Raw genomic sequence first — 17,471 nt, 5'->3', positions numbered from 1 at the left:
CTGGGTAGCAGGTTTTTCTTGTTTCTATGAACCGTGCACAGAAACTGTGCACTTTTTAATCAACAAACAAAGCAAGATCCAGAGATATCACACTCCACTTTACTTTTTAAATAGTATCTTTAGTATTGTTTTGAATGAATCCATTCCTATGTAAATATCCAATCTGTCAGACTCTGTTTTGCTCAGCACCCAAGTTACTCTCTAGTTGTAAATAAGGCATCTGATTAGGGAATTAATTCTTAGAGAGCATTACTACTAACCTTTGATCATTACTTTTTCAGGCCAGTGAAAATAATCTCCCCATCAAACATTTAATGCTATTCCTTAAGCATCTCACCCACTTTCAGGGAAATAACTTCTGATATGGGGAACTGTTTCCATTAGCATCTCTTTGATTTTAGAGATTCCAGATTATAGAACTCAAACTCCACTGCACATCATCTTAATGAGTCCAAATTAAAATGCCATTCTTAAGATAGAAATGTCAGTGTTAGTGAAGTTAAAAGTGTATTACAATAGTTACCATCTCTTTTTTTGAAAATGTATTTATTTATACGTTCTTTCCCTATTAAATATTTTCATTCATAGACTCAGACTCTAGCATTCATAGACTCATCTTATCCACCAGCTCCCTCAGTTGACAGATGAAGAGCCGAGCCCCAGAAGGTGAAGTGACTAGGGCAGAGCCAGGGCTAAAAGCAACACTCTCCTAACTTAGAGGCCACTGCGTTGTGATGTCTCCTTTGTTCCTTGGGCCTCCAGAGATTCTGACTAACTCATTTGTTGACTTTATTTCTAGATCTCTTTCCATACCATCCAGAGGAGAAGTTTTAAAAATATATTTACATTTATCCAGATGCCAGTTCTTCACATTATTTTATCCAGATGAAATAGTATAAATATATTATAGTAACTAGTTAATAATCCTGTGTGCTGCTGCCTTGTATAGTCGCTTGCGTGTAGTAGATGTTTTGTCTGATTAAATGGAATTGAATTGTAATGGGCTGCAATGCTAGTTAGTCTTTCTATTATAAGAAAAAAGGAGTTAGCAAAAATAATGAATTCTAATCCTTTTCAAGTGCCCTAATCTTATACTTCACTTCCATCCTAAACAGACCTACCCCTTCCCCTACCACTGAAGTTGAATCTAGAAAATCCTAGAGTACTGTGGAGAAACCACTGCAGCATGGGGTAGTAGAAGGACCGACAGTGAGAGAGGTGGGGGGACCATTGGTACAGAATGGTAGGTGCATCACCAAGTACAGACACTGGGTTGGTTTTACAAAGTGCCTAGTAGGTAGTGGGTGCTTAATAAATATTTATCAATCAATTGCTTAACTGTTTTTCTTTGTTACACAAGAGGGCTCATTGTGTTTGTGGGGGGAGGGGTGTATTTCCTGGAATCTATGATATAAAAACAAAAGGAATCAACTCATTAAAAAAAAAAAAAGAGGGGCAGTTAGGTGGAGCAGTGGATAGAGAACCGGCCCTGAAGTCAAGAGGACCTGAGTTCAAATCTGGCCTCAGACCAAACATTTGACACTTACTAGCTGTGTGATCCTGGGCAAGTCACTTAATCCCAAATTGCCTTTAAAAAAAAAAAAAAGAACCCTGGAATGGCACCCAAGAAACCTGGGTTCTAGCTCTAACATCATTTCTATCTTGAACAAATCACTTAAGGTCCCTCATCTGTAAATCAAAAAGCTGAACTATTTAATCTCTAAGATTCCTTCTGTCTCTGCCCTTCTGTGATCCTGTAATGTTCTGGTGAACATGTCAGTTGTCATTCAGTCATTTTCAGTTATGGCCAACTCTTCATGACCCCATTTGGGGTTTTGTTTTCTTGGCAAAGATACTGGAGTGTTTTGCCACTTCCTTCTCCGGCTCATTTTATAGGTGAGGAAACTGAGGCAAACAGGATTAGATGACTTGCCCAGGGTCAAACATCTAGTAAGTGTCTGAGGCCAGATTTGAACCCTGGACGATGAGTCTTCCAGACTTCAGGTCCAGCACTCTACCCACTGTTCCATCTAGCTGCCCTGAACATGTAAATGTCTACCTCAGTTGGAGTCACTGTTAAACTGAGATAGCTCACTGAAGGTATTTTTTAAAAAAAAATTCTTTGTATGCTCAGCACTTAACACAGTGTCTAGCATATAGAAAGCACTTAATAAATGCTTGTTTATTGATTGATTAGAGTTAGGTTGGGGCATTAAAACTTATAACCTTAACATTCTAATAGCATATCTTACTGACATGCAAATGACTTTTTTTTTTCATCTAACTTTACTAATAGCCACTAGAATCAGGAAAACCTGAGTTCAGATCTGGCCTCAGGCACATATTAGCTATGTTGATCCTTGGGCAAGTCATTTAATGCTATTTGTCCCAGTTTCCTCATCTGTAAAATAAGCTGGAGAAGGAAATGCCAAACTACTACAATATCTTTGACAAGAAAAAAATCAAATGAGGTCACAACGAGTCAGACATGACTGAAAAATGACTGAACAAAAGGCCCAGTTGATCTCTTAAAGTCCTTCCCAATGCTAAATCAAAAACATAAAGGACAAGCTTATCAGCCACGCTATTTCAGCAAAGGTGTAGCTCTTTTTCTTATGTTTGAAATGACTGTTACACAATTACATTTTCACTGTCATTTTCTTCTTGTCCAATCATTCGTAAATTAAAAGCAATCAGATGCACAGGGTTTTTAATGTTTTTTAACTTTTAAAATAAATCCAATTTTGGCCAATGTGTGGAAATAAATGCACCTTTAGAAAATTGTAAGCAGGTGAGAGCAGAAAACTATGACTTGAATTTCCTACCCAAAGACAATCCCTCTTTTGTCAAAGCAAAAAAAAAAAAGCCCAACTCTATGTCTCTGTGTTCAATTAAAACGTTGCTGGAGTAATACTGCAATATGAATCAGATACAGCCCAGAACATACCCGTAATTAATCAACAGATCCTTCTTGAGCATTTCCTGTGTGGCCAGCCCTGTAGGAGACAGAAAAGAAAGATAAAATCACAGAGGCAAGCACACACACACACACACACACACACACACACACACACACACACACATACATACATCTCTCTCTCTCTGTATGCTTATGATAGTAACAACAACTCACATTTATATAACACTTTCATGTTTGCAAAAGGTCTTGTATCTATAATCTCATTTAAGATTCCCAACAACCTTGTGAGGTAAGTACTACAAATATATGATGTGATATTCCTAAATCTCAGGTCTGTCCTTGTCATTCCTCTGATTAGTGAATTTTGGGGCCTCCCCATTACCTCTAGGCTCAGATAAACTGTTTGGTTCAGAGGTCCCTTCTTGGCCTTTCCCCTTTGGCATCTGTTGGTCCAACCAAACTGACCCCGTTACTGCTTCCCACATGGGACGGTCCATCTTCTGTTTCCCTACCTTTCTTCAGGCTACCTCTTCCCTGAACTTCACATTCCCAGCTCTAGGAATGCACCACCTCCTCATCTCTGCCTCTTAGAATACCTCGTTTCCTTCAAAGCTTAGCTCAAATGCTATCTCTTTTGTGAGGCCCTTTTGGAGTACCCCTTCCCCATACCTTATTTTTCATATATTTTTGTGAACATCTATTACCTCTCTAGTGGGATGTCTTTGGAGAAGCTTCAGATAGAGGAAGTGGCTTTTGCTGGGTCTCATCCCTAACCTCTTTCATAGTCACTAGATGAATTAAATTACTTCAGTCTGATAGGATGGTAGGATTGCTAGGAGGTCAATGGGCAGAGAGGAGGGAAAGCTTTTGAAAATGTGTAGTAAACAGTGGTTCCTGTGAGTTATCTTTTAGAGTTGGTGAATTTTATCAGTTTAGACCTTAAGAATGTCTCATCCAGACGACTCATTATTGTTGCCCTTTTGAGGTATAGCTCCTGCTGCTTGTTTCCTCTGGCAGTAGAACAGCCAAATGGGCCTTCCTTAACAACTGAATTCAAGCCATTCCCCTTACTTTCTATGGCTGTTTACTCATGGAGGCTGGTTATTCATCTTTAATTTGCAAAGTCCAGACCTGGAAATTCTTCCCCCTCCCCTGTCCAATTACTGGTTGCTGCTGTCCAGAGACTTAAATCTGTTTCTTTATTCTCTCCCTTTATCTCCAAGTGGCATTTGCCATCACTTCATGGGGTTTGGAGATAGGAAGGGCCTTAGAGATCCCCTCATTCAGCCCCTTCCCTTTTAAAAGTGAAGAAACTGAAGCCAAGAGACTCAAGTCACAGAGCGAGACTGAGCTAGGATCTGAACCCAGTTCTTCTCATTTTAATCCTCGTGAGCTTTCTGCTATGCCACATATTTAATAAAATTTAATCTATACAGCATGTTCCCTAGAAGTTGGTTAGTTCTTCCCAAACACTACCTATAATTGGGAATGTGGGTATCGAAGTAATCATTTAAAAAGTATAAAGTTTCGTGGAACAGTACAAAGAACATTGGCTGTGGAGTCTGGAGGTTGCTGTTCATTCATCCAGTCATGTCTGACTCTTTATGACCCCACAGACCACTGTACACCAGGCCTTTCTATCCTACCCTGTCTCCCAGAGTCTGTCAATGCTCATGTTCATTGCTTCCATGACACTGTCTATCCATCTCATCCTCTTCTCCTTTTGCCTTCAATCTTTCTCGGCATCAGAATCTTTTCCAGTGAGTCTTGTTTTCTCATTATGTGACCAAAGTATTTAAGCTTCAACTTCAGTATTTGTCTTTCCAACGAGTAGTCTGAATTAATTTCTTCAAATATTGACTGATTTGATCCCCTTGCTGTCCAAGGGACTCTCAAAAGTTTTAGAGGACTTAGGTTCAAATCCTGCCTTTGATGCTTTCAAATTTTGTGACCTTAAATAATTTGCTTTGCCTCCCTGGACCTTGGATCCTTATCTGTAAAATAATGGGCTTTAGATTAGATGACCTCTGAGACCCCTCCAGTTCCAGATCTATGATGTCCACTGTTATTAGTAATTACTCATTTGAATATTAATAACAGTTTGGAGCAAAATTTTGAAAAATCTGACGCTTATACCAGCAAACTTAAGCTCCTCGCCAAGCAGATATGGCAGCCGAGGACAGCACCATTCTAGAATATAAACTTGTTTGTAAAATCTTACATCACCTCATAAAACTGAAAAGCAGTGAAGAGAAACAAGTTTGCAGAAAACTTGGCAAGACATCCAATTAAGCCAAATCGTCTGAAGCAGATTTAAGGATGAAACTGGAAAATGACGAACAGACAGAAAATGGGAAGTTATCTGTCAAGATTTCTGTAGCGAGCACTTTCCTTCCTCACTGGCAGTGAAGCTGCCAGACGTGTTCACTCTTACTATTAAGCTCCCCGTCGTGCTCCATGAGGAAATAAAAATGGCACTGACGGAAACACAGATGGGAAGACCAGCTGGCCTTGACCAAAGATATACACAGCAGAGTTCCATTCTGTAGGTAACCCACATGTGAAGGTGCGGAAGGATGGATTCCCAACATACCTTAAAGAGGGGGTGATACAAAGTACTTGGGGAAAAAAAGTCAAACTTTATTATGACTTCCCAAGAGTTAGCCATCATTACCAACCCAAGAGCCTACTTTCCCATCACAAAATCTTTATGAACAAGAAAATTATCTTCTATAGCAAACTACATCTTTACAACCACACAATTGTCTGAGATGTGTAAAGACTATAGATTCCTGGATCTGCTCAGTTCACTCTGCATCAGTTCGTATAAGTCTTTCCAGGTTTTTCTGAAATCATCCTACTTGTCATTTCTTATAGCACACTAATATTCCATTATAGTCATATGCCACAACTTATTTGGCCATTTCCCCAATTGTTGGGCATTCCTTCAATTTTGCCAGCACAAAAAGAGCTGCTATAAATATTTTTGTATAAATAGGTTCTTTGAGAATTTCTGGGAAAATATGGATGAGCCTGCTGAATGAGAAAGTGTAGATAGCTTAAGGGTACCTTCAGCATCACAATCCACATCGGTGAGAGAGAACAGATCCCATGAGTATACCATCAGATGGACACATAGGCGCCTTCTCTCTAATCACAGCTGTGTCTAGTTTTTATCTATTCTTTCTGTCTGTATTTCTCAGGTTGAGTAATAATGTGATCTTAAAAGCATAGATTGCATAGTATGGAGGAAAGAGCACTATAGCTCGAAGACATAGGTTCAGAGCCTACTTCTGATTCTTACAGTGTGACTTCAGGCGAGTCATTTAACCTACCTGGGCCTCGGTTTCCTCATCTGTAAAATGAAAGGGTTAGATTAGATGACTTCTGAAGTCCCTTCCAACTCTGGATCTGTGAGCCTATGACTTTATAAATCATCCAGCCAGGTAGCACAGTGGATAGAGCACTGGACATGGAGTCAAGAAGACCTGAGTTCAAATCCTGCCTCAGATGCTTATTAGCTGTGTGACTCTGGGCAAGTCACTTAGCTTCTATTTGCCATAGTTTTCTCATCTATAAAGTGGGGTTAATAATAACTCCTCCCTCCCAGCATTATTGTGAGGATAAAATGAGATAATATTTATAGAGCACTTCGCAAACCTTTTTTATTCAGCGTTTTTCAGTCATGTCCAACTCTTCATGACCCCATTTGGGGTTTTCTTGGTAAAGATACTGGAGCAGTTTGCCATTTCCTTCTCCAGCTCATTTTACTGATAAGTAACTAAGGAAAATAAGGTTAAATGACTTGTCCAGGGTCACACAGCTAATAAGCATCTGAGGCCAGATTTGAACTTAGGAAGGTGAGTCTTCCTGACTCTATGCCCAGCTCTTCCACTGTGCCACCTAGCTGCTCTTGCAAACCTTATAATGCATTGTAAATGCCACATGTTTTGCCCAAGGTCACACAGCTAGCTAGCTAAAACCTTGTAACCATGATATAGGTTGCCCTGTATACAAAAGTACTGTGATATAAACACCTCACTAGGCAGAAATAAACGATTTTTTAATGCAGTTGTACAATAATTTCTTCAATATCTCATGCCATTCCTTCTTTTAAGTTGTCGGTAGTATACCTTTGCACCAGCCTCTTGAATCTTCATTCATTGACTATAATCATGAGTATGTTATGAAGGTATAAACATGCAGAGAGTCCAGTTTTGCACAACTTTGCCAATTTTTTTTTCTGTTTTCTCTGTTTCTGCATGTAGTTGACCAATCATGCTGATCTAGCTTTTTATTTATCCAAAGTCTTCATGCTTTGCTCTGGAAATTCTGTATTCTTATTCTCTTGTTTCTAGTGTGTTTCTGTTTCCTCAGCCACCTAAATGTTCTGTCTCCAACTCCTAATACTGCTCTAGCTTGAACAGTTCAGCAGAACTGTCCAGCACCTTAGACAGTCCTATCTCTTGATGCTCAGTCTCTTCTCAACTAATGTTTCTCTCTCACTCTTTCCCATATGTATTTGGTATCGATTTATCCATATATTTGTTGTTTCTCCCCAGTAGAATGTAAGCTTCTTGAGGGCAGGGACTGTTTGAAATTTTTTTTTTGTATCCCTATTGACTAGCAAAGTGCGTAGCATAAAATTAATAAATGTTTGTTGATTAGATGAATGAATACCTCCACTTGGAAGTCTTTGGATAAAAGCCAAGTGGCCACTTTTCTGGTATGTTGTAAAGGGGTCCTTGTTGCCCTTCTGAGGTCCCTTCAACTCTGAGATTCTGTGATTTTTTTTTAGACTACTTATCTAAGGATCCAAGATTTAGACCTTAGAGGTCATCAGATCCAACCCCCTCATTGTACAGATGAAGAAACTGAGGAAAAAAGAGGTCAAATAATTTGCCCAAGGTCAGACAGCTAGGAAGTGTATGATGTGGAATTTGAACCCAACTCTTCCTGATTGCAGGCCCAGTGTTCTTTTCCCTCAAAAACTGCTTAACTTCATGGAGGGGGGGAGAGTTCCACTCAAAACAGCTACTACATGTTTAAAATATTTGAGAGTACGCTTACCAAGACATACAGAGTTGTATGAATTAAACTAAAAAAACAAACAGTACTACAAAAATGAAGACAATAAAATAATTGGAAAGATATTAATTTAACATGCTTGGACCATGCCAATATAACAAAAATGACACCACCTAATTTACAGAATCAGTGCCATGCTAATCAAACTACCAAAGCAGTACTTTATAGAACTAGGAAAAAAAAAAAACACTAAATTCAAGAAATAAATGGTCAGGAATCTAAAGGGAAATAATAGAGAAAGAATGGGAAAGGAGGCCTCACAATGTCAGATCTCAAACTATGCTACAAAACAATAGTAGTCAAAACTATTTGATACTTGTTGAGAAAAATAGAAAGGTGATCATTGGGATAGGTTAGGTATGGGAGATCCAGAAGCAACTGAATATAATAGTCTAGTGTTCTACAAACCCAAAGACCCTTACTACTGGGATAAGTTTAGACCAACTATTCAGCAAAACAGCTGGGAAAACAGGAATGTAGTCTGCTAGAAACTAGGTTTAGACCAGCAACTAACACCATGTGCCACACCAAGCTCCAAGTGGATAAAGGAACTAGATTAAAAGGTCTTCTCATTATTGGGAAAAAAAAAATACAGGGAAAACCTTTGACAGCTCTGAATGTAGATCAGTTCTTGAATACACAGGTGCTAGAATAAAACCATAAGAGATAAAATGGATGATCTTGATTACATAAAGTTGAAAAGTACGGGCACAAACAAACTATATCCAAGATATATAAAGTGTTGATTCAAATATAGTTGGAACAAGAACCATTCCTCAGGAAGTGGATGCTAAAGGATGTAAATAGATAATTCTCAAAAGAATTAATGTAACAAAAGCTTAGTCACTCTGAATGATGATGAGATTTCAGGTGATGAGCTTCTCCTGGGGAAAGGTATGATGGAAAATTAAGAGCTGCTAATCTGCTCATCCATGGTTCTTTCCCTCCCTTTGTGTCTTTGTTTTAGTATGTGTCTGTCTCTCCTGCTCTCTTGTCTCGTCCTTAACTAGGTGTGATACTAGCACTTAAGTATTTATTTTTAAAAATTCATGTTCTGTTCCTTACTCTGAATTGTGAGTACATTTATTTTTATTTTTTATTTTTCAAAAGGGGGAGAGTGAGCCAGGGAAAATAAGTGTTTATTATGAAAAATAAAATAAAATAAAATTTTGGAGGGAAAAAAATAAACATTCTGAAAGTAAATTACTAACATATTTTATATTTTTCTCTTTGAAAAAAAAAAAAACGAATGTCACCTTCCATTAAGTTTTTTCTGTGTCTGTCCTAGGATTCAGAAATAGAAGAGACTTTAGTGATCCTCTAGTTCAAACCCCTGCTTTTACAGAAGGGGAAACTGAGGTCCAAAGATACATGAAATGCCTTATTTTCCACTGGTAGTAATCAGAAGGGCGTGGATACAAATCCAGGCCCTCTGACTCCAATCCAACCCGTTTTCATTGTACTCCTCTGCTTCCAACAGAAACATGGTTCCCCATCTCTGCTCCAACTGACATCATTTTCCCTCATGTGTTATCTATGGCACCTTTTGTATTATTGATCCCACAAAAATGAATGGTAGCGCTATTCCCAGCTATCCAATTAATACCAAATTTGTTTGGCAACAACACGTTAACAGTTTGCTGTAATCCCATTCCAACTGATTAGTGCTCTGTGTAATGAGCCCCAAGTAATGGCGTCACAGCTGTCACCCCACAGCAAAAGAGAATCTCTTAATGTCCATCTTTGTGAGATTATCCAATTTTGAAAATAAATTTGTTTATTTTTCCAAATGTGTTTTAGATGGTATCACGGAGCAATCAGCAGAACAGATGCCGAAAATCTACTCCGGCTGTGTAAAGAGTGTAGCTACCTTGTAAGAAATAGCCAGACGAGCAAGCACGACTATTCTCTGTCACTGAAGTAAGTATAATTTAATCACGCTTTTTTGGCACCCACTTTCCTGCTCTCTTCCTTAGTCAACTCATGATATCTATAAGTAGAAGACTTTTTGTAAGGCACCCCAAGGAATTTTAGCATTCCCTCCACCGAGAGTGTACCATTCCAACTAGCAAGTCTTAGATGTGATCATGTGTTCTTCAGACATGAGGACATTTTTATCGTTCACCTTTGTTTGTCCAAAAGAAGAAAATGTACTTGCTCTTTCTCCCAGTTTTTATATTAAAATGATTACTTTCCTTTTTACCTTTTAGTAGGTTGTAGCATTACATTTGGGATACTGTTTTAATTTTATTTCCAATCTGAGGAGATCATTACAGACTTTGATATTTTGGGAAACGACTCCTCACAACATATGTAAAACACTCTCTATGTTTTGTATTCAGCCTTTGATGCAAAGATTATTCATTGCTGATTCTTGGTGAATGAAACATTTATACAGAGTCTTGGGGCCCTTTCAAAGGGAATGGCCCAAAATTTAGAGAAAAGGGTTACTTTTTATTTTTCATTATTTTTTAATCTTTTTTCATTTCTATGGCCTTGGCATTGTTTTGAGTTTGTTTGAGGTTTTTTTGTTTGATTGTTTTTTGTATTTTAAAGGAAACCAGAATCTTATAGCTAGAAAAGACCTTAACGATTATCTAATACAACCCCCTCATTTTACAGATGAACTGACAGCTAGTTAGAGGCAGAGGCTAGGAGTAAAATCTAGTCTTCCTAAACCAACAGATGCAAAATACAAGAAACCACTTGCCCATCCATTTCCCCCTGCCTTTGATAGCATGTTGAATGTTTTACATAACTGAGGCTGTCTGCTTTGTCTTTTATAATCTTTCCTATCCTTTTCTAGTTAAGAATTCTTCCCCTAATCATAGTGGTGAAAGATACTTGATCTCATTCTCTTCTTTTTTTTAATGGTGTGACTGTTTATATTTAAGTTGTATGCTCAGTTTCAATTTATTGGGATATATGGTATAAAATGTTGGTTTAATCCTAATTTCTGCCAAACTGCTTTCCAGTTTTCCCAGCAGTTGTTGTCAAAAGGGAGTCTTCCCTCCAGTAATTTATGTTTGTGAGTTTATCAAACACTGGACTACTAATTTTTGTTACTTCTATTTCTTGCTTATCCAGTCTGTTCCACTGCTCAATTTTTCTTTTTTTAAATTAGTACTAGGTTTAATGATCATTGCGTCATAATATAAAATAACATTTGGTAATACTATGCCCTTCCACTAATAATTTCTTCTTATTATTTTTCTTGAGATTGTAGATTTTCTGTTCTTCCAAATGAATTCTGTTATTTGTATGTAGTTCTAAAAAGTATAGCCTTGATAATTTCATTGGTATAGCACTAAACCTGTAAATAAGTTTGGACGGTGTTGTCATTTTTATTGTATTGGCATGGCCTAACTGTGAGTACTGAATATCTCTCCAATTATTTAAATCTCCTCATATTTCTGTCAAGAGTGTTTAATAGGTACATTTCTATAAATCTTGTGTGTGAGTGATAGTAAGTTAACTCAAATATTTTGTGCATTTTACAATTATTTGAATAGAATGGCTTTTATTGTTTCTTTCTGATTTTTGTAATATACAGAAATTCCAGCGATAGTATGCATTTCGTTTCACTCCTGCTCTCTTGCTAGCAATCATTTCAGTTTCTTCACTGGTTTTCCAAGTTTTTCTAATTACACCACTGTGTTGATTGTAAGTAGAGATAATTGTGTATCCCTTTGGTTGATGTTTGTAATTTTTTACTTTGTTCTCTTGTCTTATTGCTATAATCTGCATTGGTATAACTATGTCATATAGTAGTAGGGAGAGGAAGCATCTTTGTTTTACCTTAACTTTTTTCGCATCAATATTCAGTGGTGAGATTGATATACAGTTCTCTTTCTCTGCTTTGTTTCCCTCCTGTTTGGGGATAAGAACTATGATTGTCCAGTAAAAGGCATTTGGCATTGTGCTTTCTGTCTGTTTTGAGAATAATTTTTGTGGCATATGCATCAGTTACTCTTTAAATGTTTAATAGAATTCACTTGTAAATTTACTGACCTGAGATTTTTTTCACCTTTTGGCCATTGATTTGTGGTTTGTGAAGTTCTTTTTCTGAGACTGAGTTAAGATCTCTTTCTTGTTTTGTTAATTCGGGTATTTTATGTTTCTGTTGCTCCTCATCAGTTTCCTTTGAATTCTATGTAATTATGTGTGGTAATTTCTGATAATTGTTTGATTTCTGCTCACATTTAGGGTTATAAGTGTTTTTGTATTTACTTCCATCAGCTATTTATGTGGATATAGATTTATAATATAAATTTACCTCCTCTTGCAAGTCAGCACTTAGGCACTGCCATTTGTTTCTACAAATCTAATAACAGTCTCATCTTCCAGGTCCCCACCCCAGCTCCCTTCTCCCTCCGCTCATCCTGCCCAAACCCAGACTCCTTAGGTTTATTCCTATTTTCATTCACATTCTCTCTCTGTCTCTGTCTCTTTCTGTCTCTCTCTCTCTGTCTCTCTGTCTCTCTCTGTGTCTCTTTCTCTCTCTCTCTCTGTCTCACTCTGTCTCTGTCTCTCTCTGTCTCTGTCTCTCTGTCTCTTTCTCTCTCTCTCTCTCTCTCTGTCTCTGTCTGTCTGTCTGTCTGTCTGTCTCTCTCTCTCTCTCTTCTCATTTTCCTTTCCCACCTCAGATAAACATTCAGGTGCCTAAGCCTCCCTTCCCATCCATTCTTCTATCTCAGTAATATTAATTATTAATGCCACTTTCCAAAAAGTATTGTTTTCTCTCCACCCCCTTTCTTATTCCTTCCACCTTTGAGGATTCTCTAGACTACAAGGACTACTAGTTCTTGACATAGGGCATCATGATATATTGGGAATTGTTTTATAACCATATTCTGAAAAATTCGATCCTTTTTTTTCCCCTCATCTCCTTTCTTGCATTTCCCTTTTGATTTGTTTTAATGATAACCCTAACTCTTCTTTTGACCCCGTGAGCCTATGTTCTACCCTATCTACATCATATCTTCCCAGATACACCTCATCTCCCAGTTAGAGATAATATAAAGATGCATGACTGGTCTTGTCAAAGTGTCTTCTCTAGTCTGTAATTAGACTTGGTGATTTCTTCCTTTAAGAAGTCTAATTTCTGGCCTTATTTCTTTAATATCTTCTTTATTTCTTTGCTCTTCTCAACCATTCTGGAAGTTCTTAGAGTTGCTTCTTTAATTTCCCCCCCAGGGGCCTTGCAGAATTTGTCGTGCTAACCTCGGTTTCCTTTGTTGAGCAGTCCACTGAGATGGACCTTTTCTTCAAATGCTTACAGCCTTCTTCTCCTCAGTCAGCTTTTGTTTGTCTCACTCAATTCTCTGCTGTGAGGTCTCCTGAAAATATGCTTGTCATCATTCCCTTCCATCGAGAAGTCCCAGCCCTAATTGGTCCCTTCTCCAGCACTTGTTGCCAGTTCCCTCTTCTTTCTGACTCCTCGCCCAAAGTTGAACAAGGTCTGTTGGCCTCAGAGGTCAAGAGTAGCCAGTTGAAACACTATTACAGGGACACCTCAAATGACTGATAAGATGGGGCCAACCCTGTGCTTTTTTTTTTTAACTACTTCCAGCCTTCTTGGTTTTCCACAGGTTCTACGGGTGTCAAATATGCTGCCTAATGTGGCCTTAATCAGATTAAAATGTAATTGGGAAATATTGAACAAAATAAGTAAACATACAATGAAACATAGATAATGTTAATATGTTGTTTTCTAAGTTGTTATGCAGCCCGTGGGGATCCCTATGTAAGATTTAGTGATCCCACACAACTAAGAGTTGTGCTCTGAGAAAGCTTTGCCCTTGGATTTTTGGATATGGCCACTGAGGAAATTTGTTTCACTTGACTTTGTATTTTGGTTACATGTTTTTTTTTTCTCTTTTTGTTTAATTGATCAGAGAAGTAGGGTTGGGAGGAAATAAATGCTAGTTAATTTGAAAATAATAAAATTAAATTTTATAAGAAACTTTGCACTTGTTTTCTCCAAAATTCTTTCTGACTTCTTGGCTATCTTTTTCCTCCTGTTTTATATTAGTTCTTTTAGTCAACAGTGAATTTCTAGTCTCTACCTTCTCTACTTCCTCAGGTTCTGTATTAGTCCACTGCCACCCCCTTTCCTTCTTCTCAGGATTTAGGGCTGGTCAGATTCAGGGGCCTCAACTTGCCCTGACAGCAGGATGTCCTGTTAGGACACATCATAGGCTTAGTTGCAAGAACTAGAGAGTTTGGGAGTATTGGAAATAGGAAGCTTATTTGGCTTCTCTTTATCCTGGAAGTAAGAACACCCTCAACACTCCCCTCCCAAAAAATGAAAAAGCTAACTTCAAAGGCAGGAACCTAAAATCATAGCAGCGATGGGTCAAAGGATCATAGGTGGAGTAGAATTAGGATGGCCAGGTCAGGAATGATTGAAGAGATGGGAATTTCCAGGTAGTGAGTTGGTCTTCAGCTATTTTTTTCTGAAAGAATTGCCTTATATAGGGGCAGCTAGATGGCACAGTGGTTAGAGCACTGGCCCTGGAGTCAGGGGGACCAGAGTTCAAATGCAACCTCAGACACATAAAACTTACCAGCTGTGTGACTCTGGGTAAGTCACTTAGCCCCAATTGCCTCACACACACACACACACAAAAATTACCTTGTATAGAGTTCTCTCGCTCATCTTGTTGATACTGCACCTTCTGAATTTGGGGGCTTTTTTAACCTGTATTTTTTTTTTTTTGGTATGGCAAGTAAAAACCACACCTGGGAAGTCTTTCATTCCCTGACATCTTCCCAGGATTCATATATCATATACTTCTGGCTAATAAGAACATTAATAGGGGCAGCTAGTTGGTGCAGTGGATAGAGCACCAGCCCTGAAGTCAGGAGGACCTGAGTTCAAATCCAGCCTCAGACCAAACACTTGTTACTTACCAGCTGTGTGTCCCTGGGCAAGTCACTTAACCCCAATTGCCTAACAAAAAAAAAAAAAGAACATTAATGAAGATCTGATTGTGCATAGGGCAATGAGGATGAGGTATTGTCCCCATAAATAAGATCTAATAGACATGTCCCTTTGTATGTTTCCTCATACTTCCTAACTTTTGTCTGTTCTGGCTTTCCATTTTTTATTTTACTTTTTGTAACCAGCTTCCCATTCTGCGTTGAGATTTATTCTCTGAATCTATCTCAGGTCAGCTTTCCAAAATCAATTTCCACACATATAGAACTTCTTAAAACTGTTGCCATCTCTCTCATTTTGATGGGGGGTGGAGAAATGTAACAATGAAGAGGAAAAATCATTAGACTCAAAGATGTCAGACCTGGGGTCTAATTCCAGCTTCACCACCAACTCATTACATGACTCTGGGAAAACAATCTTCCCTTAAAAGCCTCAGTTTTCTTCTCTATAAAATGAAGACAGTGGAATAGATTAAAAATTTTTAAGCTTTTGGGTGTTGTGGTCCCCTTTGGCAGTCTGCTGAAGCCTATGGACCCCTTCTCAAAATCATGTTTTTAAGTGCATGAAATAAAATATTATAGGATTACAAAGGAAACCAATTATATTGAGAGAATTACCTAAATACAGGGTGTCCCAAAAGTCTTAATGCTATTTTAAGGGCATCTGGGTGGCTCAATGGATAGAGCACCAGACTTGGAGTCAGGATTGAATTTAGATCTGGCCTCACACACTTACTAGCTGTGTGACCCTGGGCAAGTCACTTAATCCAGTTTGCCTCAGTTTCCTCATCTGTAAAATGAGTTGGAAGAGGAACTGGCAAACCACTCCAGTATCTTTGCCAAGAAAACCAGGTCACAAAGAGTCAGATATGACTGAAAATGACTAAACAAGCTAAGAATGACCCTAAGATTTTTGGGACACTCTGTTTTGGTTTTGTTTTTGTTTTTAAGTTCATCATCCCCAGGTTCAAAACCCCCTGAAACAGATGAAGTCTAACATGATAGGATCATGTGGTTTTGAGAAGGGAACGATGGAGCCAACTCCAAGAGCCTCCCAGTTCTCAAGTTCTCTCATTTCATTGTGCTACCTTGTACAAAGACATACTAGTGCAAAGGCTCATGAGGGGCAGCTAGGTGGTGCAGTGGATAGAGCACCAGCCTTGGAGTCAGGAGGACCTAAGTTCAAATGTGGCCTCATACACATAACACTCAACAGCTGTGTGATTCTGGGCAAGTCACTTAACCCCAATTGCCTCACCAGGAAAAAAAAAAAGGCTCATGGGAAATTCATTACAAAGTCTCTAGAGGAGGCTTTCTTAACTTTCCTTGTGTTAGGGATCCTTTGGCAGTCTGATGAAGGCTAACCTTCCCGTAGGTTATTGCCTGCATTCATAATTAAAGGAAATGCTAAATTTTAGTTAAAAGTTAGTGAAAATATGTAATTTTTTTTCCCCATTCAAGTTCACAGACCCTCTGAAATGTATATATAGAATTACAAATACCTGCTCTAAAGAAAGCAGAAGCTGTAGCATTGGAAGAACAGGCCTGCAGAGTATTTTAAGGAATCAGTTTACATTTTTCAAACATTCAGTAAGCACCTGCTAAGGTGCTTTGGCTTGGACTTTGTGCCTACAAAGAAGAAAAACAAAATCCAGCCTCAGACACGACACTTACTAGCTGCGTGACCCTGGGCAAGTCACTTAACACCAATTGCCTCACCAAAAAAAAACCCAAAAAAAAACACAATAATAATACAGTTCCCACTCTCGAAGAACGTATAATCTTCCAGTCAGTGGAAAGAAAAAGAAAAGGATCAGTAAAGGTAGCATCAGAGATGGGTTCTGGGGCCAGCTTTTCCTCTTAACAATTCTTAATGAGCCAAGTTACAAGTTTCTTTCTATTGAAGATTGATTACAAATGCCACCTTTAACCTGCTAAGTTGTGGCTTATTAAAAAAAAAAAAAGGTAATATTGTTAGTGTGTATTTGTGCTACATAGTGCCCTCCAAGGAGCTCTCTGTGCCTTAAACACCTAAAATGTTAATTTTCACATTCGATCCAGCCAATTAATAACCAAGTCAGTTATCACATTCAAGGAAAATTCAGTGTATTAAACCCTAAATCTACTAGGATGTGGAATTTGGCTCTACAGGAATCCAAAAAAAGTTCTAATTTAGTTATAGAAAGCCAACTATCTTCCTGAGAAGAGTACAGCTAAGCATATAAGGGCATTGCCTATAATGAGCATGGAAAGCAAACATTAGTATCTTTGACTCTACATTGATCCTTCTCATTATATTCTTTTCGCATTTAAAAATATTTTAAAATCACTTTATAACCCATATGAAAATCCAGTTACCAGATTTCTACTTTTCTGAGCAAACATTCATTTTAGAGATCAATGATGAGGGGGCAGCTAGTTGGCACAGTGGATGGAGCACCAGTCAGGAGGACCTGAGTTCAAATGCGGCTTCAGACACTTACTAGCTGTGTGACCCTGGGCAAGTCACTTAACTCCAATT

General features: G+C 38.3%; 1 protein-coding gene across 1 annotated transcript in view; it reads left to right on the top strand.

Annotated features, from left to right (window-relative positions):
* Positions 1-17,471, top strand: part of SHB (SH2 domain containing adaptor protein B) — a 348,548-nt gene that overhangs the window by 254,092 nt on the left and 76,985 nt on the right. Inside the window, exon 5 of the mRNA XM_027858991.1 lies at positions 9,809-9,928. Coding sequence (XP_027714792.1) covers positions 9,809-9,928 — 120 coding nt within the window. The remainder of the gene's footprint in view (positions 1-9,808; positions 9,929-17,471) is intronic.

This window comes from Vombatus ursinus, unplaced genomic scaffold (assembly GCF_900497805.2).
Source record: "Vombatus ursinus unplaced genomic scaffold, bare-nosed wombat genome assembly UNPS02014158.1, whole genome shotgun sequence".
Taxonomy (NCBI): domain Eukaryota; kingdom Metazoa; phylum Chordata; class Mammalia; order Diprotodontia; family Vombatidae; genus Vombatus; species Vombatus ursinus.
Note: the sequence above shows the minus strand (reverse complement) of the source record. Positions and strands in the feature narration are given on the sequence as shown.